We start from the raw sequence: 14,321 nt of genomic DNA on the forward strand, positions 1-14,321 counted from the left end.
GCGGGCACTGAGACGCTCTATAGAGGCCACTAGAGTCTCAAGAAAATATTTCTGTTCCTGAATTTTCTGGGCCAGGCCTGGAATGACCTTCAGAGCAGAGGCCTCCGCTGTGTCCATGGCCTTGGCAATCTGTTATGCTGGTGGACCCTTGGACTTGGGGAGAGTTAGTGCTACCTGTAGGGAGGAGCCCCACAGGTCCCCACCATCGGTAGGTGCAGCTGGTGGAAGCAGAGGCCTGGCTAGAGCTTCACCACTACCAGCCCATGTTTCCCTTAGGTTGAGCCCAAGGGTGCCGGGGCTGGCTGGTCTTAGGTGGGGCCTCTGTGGTGGTGGAAGTCCAGGTATTCAGGAATTTTGCGGCCAGCACACCAAAGGGTCAGCAGAGGAACAGCCAGGTGTCCAGAGAAGCTTAAGTGAAGTAGGTACACAGGCCGAGGTCAGGGACAGGCAGCAAAGCTCGAGGTCAGAGTTCGGGCAATGGTCGAAGCAGGCAGTCCAGTCCAGTGTCAAGCCAAGATCAATCTGAAGGGGAAGGAGAAAGAAGGTGAAGACCACAGAAGAAGGATGGAATGCTGGGAGCAGACGAAGGTGGGCAGGACCCAGAAGGCAGGAACTAACCGAAGAGCTGAGGAACTCAGGAACTCAGGCAAAATGCTACTCCAAAAGGAGTTGACCTATTGCCAAGGCAAGGGTTGAAGGCAGGAGCCGGCCTTAAGTAGTCCCAAAGAGATGAGGGCATCAGGACCTGTTTCCCACCACTGGGCCCTTTAAGAAGGGCAGAATGGTGCACGCGTGCTTAGGTCAGTGACACATTGGGGCTGGAGAGATTGCAACGGTAGCCACGCGAGCAGGAGGAGGGCTTTGTTCGGAGCTCCCGCATGGTGGCCAGACTTCCCTAGGGTCTGGGAATACCGTGGTGAGTGCGTTGGCTCATGGGACACCGTGAGCCATCAAGTACAACAGAGCTGAAGCACAGTGCACTAAAACATGCAGAGCAAGATGCACTGAACCGAGCACCACATGACTCATAAAAACAAATGGGGCACAGTGCACCCAAACACATAGCGCATTAGCCATCGAAGTCTGCCACGCACAAAGCACCAACACAGGCAGGATCCAGTACAGAACAGCATTTGAAAGAGACAATGCAGTCCTCTGGGTATGGATCGCCACAGCACAAAGCTTCAGTAACATCAAAATGCCTAATACCACAGCAAACCTTAATAGTTTCACAAGCTGCAAAAAGCCACAAGAAAATTACCACAGTTGCCAGTTACCTCATGCCTCAGTTGTAGTGGAGTCAGCAATGAAAAAAGTGAAGAAATCTAGGCTCCGCTCAAACGCACAACCTGACAAAGCTCACAAGCTCCAGGAAGACTTAATCTGCGAGATTTTTCAGGGCTCGATGTTCACCTCCAGAACTGAACAACATCAGTTCTATATGGTGCTGTTGTACGAGTGTGTGCAGAAATTGAAGCCTTACATATGATTTGACACAGAAGAGATAATGCCTCAGCTGCTCTATGATATAGAGGAGAGCCTTCAATTCCTCCTCTGATCCATCTATGAGGCCTTCAGTACCACAGCCCATACTTCAACATCATCAATTGCTGTAAGCCGAATGGCTTGGCTGAGAGCTAGCGGTATAAAGGAGGAGGTTCATGAAAATCTAGTAGATCTCCTTGGGTCATGGGTGATAATCTGTTCAGGGATAAGCTAAAAGAAACAGTCTCCCAAATCAAGGAGCAGAACGTAGCAGTACAGTTCTTCACCACCTCAACCGAGCACCAGGGAGCACCTACAAATGTCCCTTCTACCCATAGAAGCTGTACAGAAAATTGCTACTATATCGCCCACCATCATGCCAGTAGCCCGACCAAAAGACTCAGGCTGCACAGTCGCGAGGATGTCAGAGAGACTGGAGACCACAGAAACAGCAGCAAAGTTATTTATCACCCAGCAGACACACTCGCCCATTCAGGTCGGGGGCAGAATCCATTATTTCTTCACAGCATAGTCTCAAATAGCAAATGGGGACTGAAGATTATACTTCATCAAACATCCCCCATCTAGTTGGTCCTCCACCAGACCCCTCTCACCTGCCTCTTCGCATGCAGGAGGCCCAGAAGCTGCTGGCTCAGAATGCCATTCAGTTAATACCAAATTCCCAGTATTTTCTCATCCCCAAAAAAGTTGGGGGCCTCCGTCCAACCTTGGACCTCAGTATGCTCAACAAATATCTATGGTGGAAGACATTCAAAATGACATCTGTCAGCACAATACTGCCTTTCATCCAGCTTCAATAACTGGATGTGTTTCCTCTATCTCAATGATGCCTATACTCACATCCCAATAATTTATTCTTGTTGGCAATTCCTTTGTTTGAAGATAGGAGCCAATCTCTACCTATACAAAGTATTCCCATTTGGACTCTCGTCTAACCCTAGAGTATTCACAAAATGTCTAGCGGTGGCTGTATCTCATCTCAGTCGAGTGGGCATAAGAATATTTCCCTTCTTAGATGACTGGCTCATTGTTTCCCAAGAGGAAGGTGCTCTTCGTTCCAATATCAAATACACCATTCAGTGCCTAGAGCTTCCTGATAAACTATGAAAAATCGGTGCTCAAACCAACACAGATTCTGCAATTCATAAGAGTAAGAATAAATACAATTCTTTTCTCCCCAGCAACAGGGCTCAGGTATTACACCTAGCATCTCAGCTCCACCAACAATCTTCCTTGACAGTACGTCATATATTGGTGTTACTGGGCCATATGGCAGTAGCTATTCATGTAGTCCCCTGAACTCAACTTCATATGTGATGATTAAAGTGGAGACTCAAAAATCAGTGGTCACAATATCTATAGCCCCTGTCCACCAAAATTTTCAGAACAGTGTCAATGAAGAGGGAAATTGCCTGATGGCTAACACCAAACATTTTGGACCTGGGTACCCCTCTCCATCTAATCCCCCATCAGCTAATCCTCATGTTGGATGCTTCAGTTCAGGGATTGGGTGCTCATGTATTCCAGTACAAGAAGCAAGGTCTTTGTTCATTCAAAGAAAAATCCTACCAGATCAATCTTTTGGAGCTGAGAGCAAAACAGAATGCCCTAATCACATTCTGTCACATATTACAGGACAAATACATCATGATATATATGAACAATCAGGTAGCTATGATCTATATAAACAAGCAGAGGACATCTGGCTCATGGATCCTTTGCAGAGAGGCCATACACATCTGGGTCTGGGAAGACAACCACTCAATCTCCTTTTAGGCCACATACTTACTGGGAATAGCAAATACAAAAGCTGAAAGACTCAGCAGAATTTTCTCCCACACTTATGGTCCCTCAATCAGCGAGTAGCCGATGACATCTTTCACCATTGGGGCCAACCTTGGATAGACTTCTTTGCAACAGAACAAAACAGAAAGGTAGAAAGGTTTTGCTCCCTTCATCCTAGAGCCAACAGAGAGTCTCAGGATACCTTTCTACTATCGTGGCCGGAGGGGCAGGTTTATACTTTTCTCCCATTCCCACTAATCTCCAGGACAGTGCAAAAATGCATCCAGGACAAAACAAGAATGATTGTATTAGCTCCTGCATGGCTGAGACAACCATGGTATGCATATCTCGTACAGTTTTAACACAGACCCCCAAGGACCCTAAGCAACAATCCAAATCTCTTGACAGAAGAGGAAGGGTCACTACTCCACAGGCATCATATATCCTTGTACTTCATGGCATGGATGTGGAATGCACAGTCCTAGCTCAATGGAACTTACCAGAATCGATTCTCATTTCTGCAAGGAAACCATCTACTAGAATCAAATATTCTTTTAAATCACAACATTACTTGTCATGGTGTATCACTAATTCTATCAACCCTTTCACTTGTGGCACCACAACAATTGCTATCATATTTGCACCATCTGTCCCAGTCGGTACTAGCGACTTCATCAGTTCAAGTACACTTAATTGCTATTGCAACCTATTACAGTCAAGAGAATGGAGCAGCAACCTCAATGCACCCTTTCATCTCCTCTTTCATGAGGGACCTTCTTCAAATTCACCCTCCAATACAAAAACCTCCAGTGTCATGGAACATTAATGTTGTTTTAACAGCACTAATGAAAGACCCTTTCGAGCTCTTGGAATCAGCATCACTAAAGTTTCTTACATGAAAGTTCTATTTTTGGTGGTGATAACTTCTGTCAGGAGAGCAAGTGAATTTCCGGCCTTGGTTCATTTTCCTCTGAATTTTCAATTTTTTCATGATAAAGTTGTACTTTGGACACACTCAAAATTTCCACTAAAAGTAGTGTCTGCGTTTCACCTCAGCCAATCTATCACACTTCCTTTTTACCTAAGCCCCACAAACATGAATGGGAAAAAGCTCTACACACCTTGGAGTGCAAACGGTCCTTGACTTATTGCAAACGCAGAACTCAAAGCCATAAATAATCATCCTAGCACTTTGTTTCCTATAATCCAAGTAATCTAGGAGTGGATGTGGTGAAGAGAGCTTTGCCCAATTGCATTACCTACCGTATACAGGACTGCTCTGCTTATAATGCACTACAATTACCAATCTCAATAAAAGCTCATCAGGTGTGGGCAACTGAACCCTCTGCAGCACACCTTCACAATGTTCCAATTGAAGACATCTGGAAAGCGACAACATGGTCATTGATTCATACTGTAATGCCCCACTATTGCCTCGACCAGTTGAAGGCTTTGGACAGTTGCGTTGACCTAGCGGTCTTAAATCAGATGGCATACAATAAATGGCTGTCCACATAGGAGTCCAGTTGCAAAAAAAGAAAAAATAATGAAAAACAACATGGACACAAGGTTCCACAGCAATCCTCAGCTTGGGACTTCCCATTCAGCATGGCTAATTCAGCTTTCTTATTGATGGAAAAAAAAAGCAAGTTTTCTTACTATAAATGGTGTTTTCCTTAGATAGCAGGATGAATTAACCGTACAAACCCACCCTCTTGGATAGCCTTCTTCACAGGAAGTCCTTCTTTATGCTTTGAATCAAATTGAGGAGATCTTGCAGCAAGCATTCGTGTGGGAACCGCTCAGTGGAGCAACATCTCTGCTAGCTTGGAGTGATGGCTCTGTCTTGTGCCATTGGATGATATCGCCCATACATACAGCATGGCTAATTCAACCTGCTATCTATGGAAACACCATTTATGGTAAGCAAACTTGCTTTTATATGTTTTGCAATTGAAAGAATTTCTTTACCCCCTTCTCCTTTCATAAACATCCTCCTTCCTTCATGTTTGTATTTATTTATTAATGTTACTTAATCAAATGGATTTTATATTCCTGTATATTTTCCCTGGCTATACATAGTTCTTGACAACTTTGTTATCTTTTATTTTATTAAAATATCTTTTATTGTCCTTCAGTGCTTCTTTTTACAGTGCATTATTAACTGCTAGATACAAGATTCGCTCATTCCTTTCCCCCCCCCCTTCCCTCTTGACCCCCTTTTGTCTTCACGTTTTCCCACAAATCACACCACACTTTCTTTGGAGTAATAAAGGCCGCAGTTTATTTTATATTAACCCGAGCCTCGCCTAGTACTTATAACATCATATAACAATCCCCCCTTTTTTCCCCCCCATTCTGATAACAGTCCAACAGCGCCCCCCACCGTTTCCAGTGGTAGAGCATCCCCAAGTAAACAGTCCAACAGCGCCCCCCACCGTTTCCAGTGGTAGAGCATCCCCTTGTAAAGCCTCCGAGCATCGGCCCCCCTCTTGCTCTTTGGCAATCTCGTGCAGCAGCCCCCCCGCACTGCACAAGATTCCCCCCCCCCTTGTAAACTTAACAACACAATGCAATAAACAACATTTGAGGCTCGGGTTTACCGCCACTGCGACGAATACAACGTTGCCCCCGAAAACACATTTCCAACAGTACCGGGTGGGAGGGTGGGCAAGCCTCAACCTACTGCCTCGGTCATTCCTCACCGACTGGCAGTTATTTCCCCCACCTTTTCTTTTCTCTCCTTATCCGCCAATCCTGCTCTCCTATTTGAATTCTATTCCTCCCATTGGCTACATTCCCCCTCGCTCTCTCTCCCCCCCCTCCCCCCGCTCTTCCTTCCCCTTTGCCTAATGTCCCGCCCTTCCTTTCTCTCACTTGACTACAGTTATGTCCGCAGGGCCAGACAGGCTCGCCCTGCTTGAACTAACTGCTAGATACAAGATTCGCTCATTCCTTTCCCCCCCCCCTTCCCTCTTGACCCCCTTTTGTCTTCACGTTTTCCCACAAATCACACCACACTTTCTTTGGAGTAATAAAGGCCGCAGTTTATTTTATATTAACCCGAGCCTCGCCTAGTACTTATAACATCATATAACAATCCCCCCTTTTTCCCCCCCATTCTGATAACAGTCCAACAGCGCCCCCCACCGTTTCCAGTGGTAGAGCATCCCCAAGTAAACAGTCCAACAGCGCCCCCCACCGTTTCCAGTGGTAGAGCATCCCCTTGTAAAGCCTCCGAGCATCGGCCCCCCTCTTGCTCTTTGGCAATCTCGTGCAGCAGCCCCCCCGCACTGCACAAGATTCCCCCCCCCCTTGTAAACTTAACAACACAATGCAATAAACAACATTTGAGGCTCGGGTTTACCGCCATAAACAATGACGACGTTAGTTGTCATTGTTTCCCCCCCACTGCGGTCCTCATATTACCAATTACCTGTGTGAAACCCTCCTGTATCGTAGTATTAAACAAATCGATACCTATATCCGAGAGATGTACCCCATCTGAACGAAAATACCCTGGGATCACCTCCCAAGCCCACTCGTGTCTCACCCAAAAACCCCCTTGCCTAACGACCTACTTACCAACCTGTGTATTTAACTTTTTAACCCCCCTACACCATAAGTGAGACTGCAGGAATTTAAAACGAACAATGATGTCCGACCACCCCCAATGTGTATCGGGCATGGCATTCATCAAAGTCCCGAAATCCTTCTTAATCTTAACGATCAAGTCCTTGCAAGATCCCGCGCCCACGTCGTTTCCCCCCAAATGAATAAGCACAATTTTTGGAAGCTCCAGTTGTGATGCACTTTGTTCCACCATGGATAGCAAGTTGTCCCATTTCATCCCTCGATGACTGAGCCATACGATCTTCCAACTCCTCTCATCCAACTCCAAGTTCAGCCCATACGGTCTGTGTTGCGCTCTATTCGCAGCCCAATGGATAAAAGAATGGCCCACGACCCAGACACATTCTTGTTGCCCCCGCACTGACTTTCTTTCTGAAAAGAACACATCAGAGTGAATTCCTTCACAACAATTCATTTGCCTCCTTAATCCGAATCGACCCCCCCTTGGCAAAGATAGAAAGCCCTACTATTTTTTTTTTTTTTTTTTTTTTTTTGACCTGCAAGCTTCCACCCTTATTTCTCCTGCCGAACGTAAGACTGAAAAGCCTTGGATTTCCATCTCCCTATCGATTGTATTGCTCTATCCGGCAGTCCTCCTTCTGCTGCCGAAGTCGCTGCCCCTATCCGAAACGAGTGTGACGTGAAATGTCGTCCCTCCCAACCTAAACAACTCAAAGCTTTCTTCAAAACTCGCACGAACTGATATACCGTCACCGGCCATCCATCCCTATGAATCAAGAATAGCCCATCCACCGCGGGTCTCACTGCCATAAACCTCATGACATACTCCACTGGACACACGCACCCGTCTTCTGCCGGAATTAATCGAATTAATTGACCCCTACCATATGGATCTACCTTGGACCTATGAATACACATGGTAACTATCCCGTCCCCGACCCATACATTTTGGACCTTCAAACCCCTATCCCCGGCATTGAATTTGGAAGATGCTACCAACTCTCCTACCCGCATAGCTCCAAAAAATGCTAGTATGAACGCCGTCTTAAACAACAGCACTTCATATTCGGACCAACAAACTTCTGGCAAACATTCCACTATCATCTTGAGATCTCTGTACCTTATGGGAAGACGCATGTCGGGCATAGCGCCTTGCTCCCGTTTCCAGCCCCTTAGAATTCTTTTAATCAAAAAACTATTTCCCGGATTTCCCCATCCATATAACTTCTGAAAAAAGGAAAATCCCGTCAAGTGAGCCCGTACCGCCGCCAGCGAATAACCACTAGACTTGGCCCACAAAATAAATTGAACCAGTTGATCTTCCGGTACCTTGCCCCTGCGCCATCCTTCTCCTCTTAAATAGCTTCCTACCACGCCATATCCTCTCACATATGCCCTCCAAGTGGACTGCGCCAGTGACTTCCGAATCAGCGTCCAAGCCTGCAACCCAACCGCCATAGCTGATCTGGCAACGTCTCTCCCACGTCCTTCGCTCCGGGCGCCACTCTTCGGAATTCCTGCCACTTGGAACGAGAGAGAGCATCGGCTATCACATTTAGTTCCCCAGGCACATGTCGCGCACGGATGGTCAGGTTCAACTGTAAGCAGCGAAATACCAATTCCCGTAATAATTCAGATACCCTAGGACATTTTGCTGACTGACGATTAATTACCTGTACTACACCCAAATTATCACACCAAAACAACACTCGTTTGTTCTCCAATTGCCCCCCCCATAAATATAACGCCACCACAATCGGAAATAATTCTAAAAAAGTAATATTTTTTGTCAATCCTCGCTCCTTCCAGTCCTCAGGCCATTGCTCAGCACACCACTGCCCCCGAAAATAGGCACCAAATCCAATCCCTCCCGCTGCGTCGGTATACAACTCCAACTCCGCATTGGAAACCTCATCCTGTTGCATAATGCAAACTCCATTAAACGAAGCCAAAAAAGCCTCCCACACTCCCAATTCTTCCTTTATTCTAGACGTCACTCTAATGAAATGATGTCCACTTCTAATGCCCCTCGTTGCACTGGACAACCGTCGAATAAAAGCCCTACCCATGGGAATCACCCTACAAGCAAAATTCAACACACCAATCAGGGACTGCATCTGACGTAAAGTCACTTTCTTTAACTGCTTGGTAGACCCTACTAACCTTTTCAACGTGTCCAACTTATCCGCGGGTAAACGCGCTTCCAAGGTGATGGAATCTAGTTCTATCCCTAAAAACACTAAACGGGAAACCGGGCCCTCTGTCTTTTGAGCTGCGATCGGCACTCCAAACTGACGTGCTACCTGTAGGAAACCGTGCAAAAGCCCCTGACATCTATCCGTCCCCTCCTCCCCAACAAATAAAAAATCATCCAGATAATGCAAAATACCCCCCCCGCCCGTGTATTGTTCCGCAGCCCAATGCAGGAAAGTGCTAAATGCTTCGAAAAACGCGCAAGACACAGAGCATCCCATCGGCAGGCATTTATCCACATAATACCGCCCTTCAAATCGGAAACCCAGTAAAGGAAAACAGGCTGGATGAATGGGCAATAGACGAAACGCTGCTTCAATGTCTGCCTTTGCGAGCAACGCACCTCTCCCAGCAGCTAGGACCAAGCTGACGGCTGTATCAAATGAAGCATAACTAACTGAACAATAATTCCGTGGGATATAATCATTCACCGAACTACCCGAAGGATGCGATAAATTCAATATAAAACGAAACTTTCCTTGTTCCTTTTTTGGGATGACTGCCACCGGAGACAAGTGCATTTTAACAAACGGTGGATCAATAAAAGGTCCTTCCACCCTACCCAAACGTATTTCTGCCTCTATCTTTTCTTTTACCAAATGCGCGTGGGTACTAGCCGACTGCGCGTTCCTGCCCGTACCCCCAAACCCGGGACCTACATAAGGAATCACGAAACCCTCCCGAAACCCTTCCCCTAAAAACTGGGCAGCCTGCTTATTCGGATATCTTTCCAACCAAGGGGTCATCGCTTGCACCGACACTGGAGAGTCCGCCACCCTAAACAATGTATTAAACTTTCCCTCCCTTCCCTGGTATTCCACTACCCGCTTGACCGCATTTAAGGGCTGAGTGCCCGCCTCCGCAATTCGAACACGTATGTTTAAATTTGCAATCTGGGAACAAGCAAACTGCCCTGTTAAATCGCCAACAGGTATCGCTTCCACCCACTTTTGCCTTTCCGCCTTGCAAGCTGCGAAGGGCTTGACTTCCCGCATGAAAGGACTGCCCTATCCCGCTACTGGACCCTGCTCCACCACCAAAACTCGCACCTCCACTTCCAACGCTCGTAGCCTTGCTCCCACTAGTCCCTTTGTATGTCATTTGAGTTAACCACAAATTGATGTCTTGAGCAGCCCAGGACATCCCTTTGTTACCTGCCATCTTATCTCTAAATTTTTCATCGTAGTTGAGCCATGCCCAACCTTCATAATCTCTGAACGCTCCGAGGATACTATCAGCATATGATAGTAAAGCTCCATACTGGGAAGCGTCATAATGCCCAACTACACTGGCAAGCCTCAAAAATCCTCGTACCCAGTTCACAATATTCTTAGCCACCTTAACACCCTTTGACTTAGAATGCTTCTTCTTATCTTTCTTCTTGCTCCTCTTCACCCTCCTCCTCCCTTCTAACAATCTAAAGATGTTCACGTATCGTCTCTTCCTAATTTTCCTGCGTAACTTCCTCGGGACCCCTTCCCATAATTCAGCCAACGTAGCGCTAGCCGTCTGCCCAACCCCATGCAAGGGTCCTTCCTCTAACACTTTCCTATACTTGGGACCTGAATCTGAAGAAAACTCAGATGACTCAGAATCGCTAGAAGATGAACTGGAAGGAGAGCTAGACCTCTTACGTTTGGATGTTCCCTGTCCCCTCCTATGCGCCTGCACTTTCTCACCTGCGCCAGCATCCACCCTGCTCCGTTGCTCCTTCGCCAATTTCCTCCTGCTGCCGTCTGATCCACTAGACAATGCCCCACTATGCACCGGCCTAGATAATGCACCAGGAAACTCTCTCTCCCTCCAAGCTTCATGGCTGGAAGTCCCTGGTAACTCGTCGTCATCGGGATCTGGAAGAAAACACACCTCCGTCCCTCCCCGGTTACCCACCCCCACTATCCCATGGGAACCCTTCACCCGCGGATCAGGCCCTGCTGCCACCCTGCGTGCTCTACCCCTTGCCTGACCCTCCTGCCTGCCGGCCAGGACCCCAAATAAAGGGTCAACCGCCCTATCCCCCAGCCCGGCCGAGCGCTCGCTCCATGCCGTCCATCCCCCGAATCCCTCCTGCTCTAGTGCGTTCCCTGCAAACTGATGGGGGAGCACGTGCTCACTAAGGGAAGCACTGGGAGGTGCCGTAGGCTGGTCTCCGTCACCACGCCGTGGGGCTCTCAACAACCCCTTACCCCGCACAATGGAATCCCGGATGCGGCCCCGGGAGCTGGATCCCCAGCGCCGGGGAATAACAGTAGGCACTGAGCTACCCACACTAAACTTCTCCCCTTTCCTAATGTATCCTGCTGTGTCCTGTGAGCTGTGCTTACTCACCCGGCTTCCATCGGGAGGTGCCCCGCTCGCTGGATGAGGGGTCGGGCCGGGAACATCACCAGGCCCACGTGGCCCGGAAGCACCGGGGACAGGCAGGCGAGACCGGGGCACGCAATGGGCAAGCCTGCCGGCACGGCCTCTCCTTCCACCAGCTCCACGCAAACCCGGGAGGGGAGGTCCGACTGGGCGCGCGCGGGGGTTACCGCTGGGCTGCGCCGCACTAAACTTAGAACGGCGAGTAGCACGGGCTGCCGAGGGGACAGGAGGTAAGAGCGCCGCAGGAGGGGGGGAGGCGCGAAAGGCCGGCGCGCAAAGGGAGCGGGCGGGAGGCGAGCTGTCCTCAGCAGGCAGGAAGCTGAAATCAAAAACTGAGGCATTTAATGAAACCTCAGCCACATCTGCCGCCATCTCGTCGCCGGGGGAGGAGGGCGGAGGGTCAGCGGGGCCCAAGCCGACTTCCTCCGACTCAGGGCCGCTTTCGCCGGAATCTGCTTGCATGAAACCGGGGGGGGGGGGGCGGGGAGGAGGGAGGCGCCGACGGGGAAAAACGAGAGCGGGGGAAAGGAGGGTCAGCCGGAGCGCCTGAGGGAGCGCCAACCCGCGGGAGCCGGCGAGGAGGAGGCGAGGCAGCCTGGTCAGAGGCAAGGGGGGGAGGCAAAGCTGCCCGGCGGGAGCCGGTGGCCGAGGGAGCACGGCCCCGATCCCTGGCCTTCTTAGGCATGCCAAGGCGCTGGAAGGCGAGTACCCCTAGGGGGAGGAATTTGCTGGGTAGCAGGGGAAAAACCCTGGGGAGGGAATTTAAATCTGGTCGGGCAGTGCCTGATATTGTGTTTTTTTTTTTTTTTTTATAGCCTACTAGCACTGCTACTGAAGTAAAACTAACTATAGAATTAGTAACTTCTTACTTAGCTATCCCTGATAATTATCAATTGAATTGATGTCGTAACTGGATTGATTTGTTAATTTTATTCTATTATTATTATTTTATATAGAAATTACTCTGCTTACCCCTACAAGCCTCAACCTACTGCCTCGGTCATTCCTCACCGACTGGCAGTTATTTCCCCCACCTTTTCTTTTCTCTCCTTATCCGCCAATCCTGCTCTCCTATTTGAATTCTATTCCTCCCATTGGCTACATTCCCCCTCGCTCTCTCTCCCCCCCCTCCCCCCGCTCTTCCTTCCCCTTTGCCTAATGTCCCGCCCTTCCTTTCTCTCACTTGACTACAGTTATGTCCGCAGGGCCAGACAGGCTCGCCCTGCTTGAACGAATCACAGTGGAGGGAATGGTGGTGAAAGTTCAGATCATATCATAAAGGTAGAGAATACTAAAATGTGAGTTCTATGGCCAGCTGACAAGTGGATACAGTTCACAGGGAATGCCACACCCCAGATTCAAGGACACTGTCAACTGCAACCTTAAAATCAGCAAGGCAGATTTCAACAGTTGGGAGGACATAGATTTGTAGGTGGAGGCAACTCTGTTATTTGACCTTCCAAAACTTGGAAACCAAGGGAACACAGGCACAAGAGGAAAAACATGAGGGAAGAAACGCCAACTCCACAACTTCATCAACTGTAGATTTCACCTCTGTCACTTTTGGTTTCACGTGTGGTTCAAGAGTAAACTTTATATCACATGAATGGACACATTAATAAACTTAGTCAAAAAAAGTTACTGAAAACTCATACCTCATTATCAGCAAGAGAGTGTCATCATCATGGAGCCCAGGGAACTTAAGCAAGCAAGTTGTTCATATGCTTAAATTTGTCCCTGTGGAAATGTAACATCTGATTAGGGATTTTTTTTTTCTTGCCTTTTCTGGTAACGTCCTTATTTCATATAAATACTTTTTTAGTCACAGTTTCTCTAATACCGTATTTTCTGGTGTATAAATCTCACCATTGTAAAAGTTGCACCCCTCTACAAATAGCCATTTGTACAAAAAAGTTAGTACATAAGTCGTACCTTTATATAGGATGTACCTGCATTTCTCCTTGCAGAGTTCCAATGAGAGAGAGAGAGAAAAGTGATTTATAAAAAAAAAAATAGCACATAAGTAGCACTGATGGAAACTTGAAAAAAACAAAACCAACCCATGACTTATACATAGGAAAATACGGTAATCTGTGCTCTGCAGGTGCATTCCATTACCCTCTGTTTTAGTTCCGACTAAAAAAACCCAGACAAACTGAGTCTAATCAGATGGAAGCTCTTGCCTGCTGAGAGAGGTAAATGAAAGGGGTTCTCTTGATTTGTGGTTCAGTCGCTTTAGCCACGGGATCCTATCTCCCTCGGAGGTAAAACTTCCATGACATTTGCAAACTTCCCCATAAACAGTGGATATGATGAATACTATATAGGATGCAGCACCTGCTTTACAAATAATTCTAAATTTTGAATTATTCGTTCTCATATCTTTTTCCAGCAGAAAAGAAATTATAGCCATTTGTCACTATAGCAGGGAAAAAAAAAATCTATATCCACTGAAAAGGGAGAGAGGTGGAAGGCCATTTTTATTAAGATTCAGGGAAAATGATAACTAAAGCTGGCACATAGCTTTACTTACTCAATTTTGAAACAGCATCGTTTTTGGCCAATAATTTTATTTCATGCAACTTTAAAGACTGAAAAAAAAATTCCATCTACACTCACATACACACAAAAATCAGGTACACCAAAATTTGTACTTAAGATTTTGATCGTATATATATTTTTTCTATTTCTGCATCCTTATAGATTGCAATTTAAATACGAAACCTCAAATAACTGCAATATCTAAAGCCTGTTATGTACCATTACATTTAGTCAGTGAGTTGTGTCCCTTTCTAAATAAGCATGACTTAGCCACAATA

General features: G+C 47.3%; 1 protein-coding gene across 1 annotated transcript; it reads right to left on the reverse strand.

Annotated features, from left to right (window-relative positions):
• Positions 1-1,069: 1,069 nt before the first annotated feature.
• LOC115088594 lies at positions 1,070-11,964 on the reverse strand. The gene is made up of 3 exons (XM_029596851.1): positions 10,818-11,964; positions 6,877-7,296; positions 1,070-1,236 (listed from the first exon to the last, which is right to left on the reverse strand). The coding sequence occupies exons 1-3, from the start codon at positions 11,962-11,964 to the stop codon at positions 1,070-1,072; spliced, it is 1,734 nt and encodes a 577-aa protein (XP_029452711.1).
• Positions 11,965-14,321: the final 2,357 nt, after the last annotated feature.

The sequence above is a fragment of the Rhinatrema bivittatum genome, chromosome 3, assembly GCF_901001135.1.
Source record: "Rhinatrema bivittatum chromosome 3, aRhiBiv1.1, whole genome shotgun sequence".
Taxonomy (NCBI): Eukaryota; Metazoa; Chordata; class Amphibia; order Gymnophiona; family Rhinatrematidae; genus Rhinatrema; species Rhinatrema bivittatum.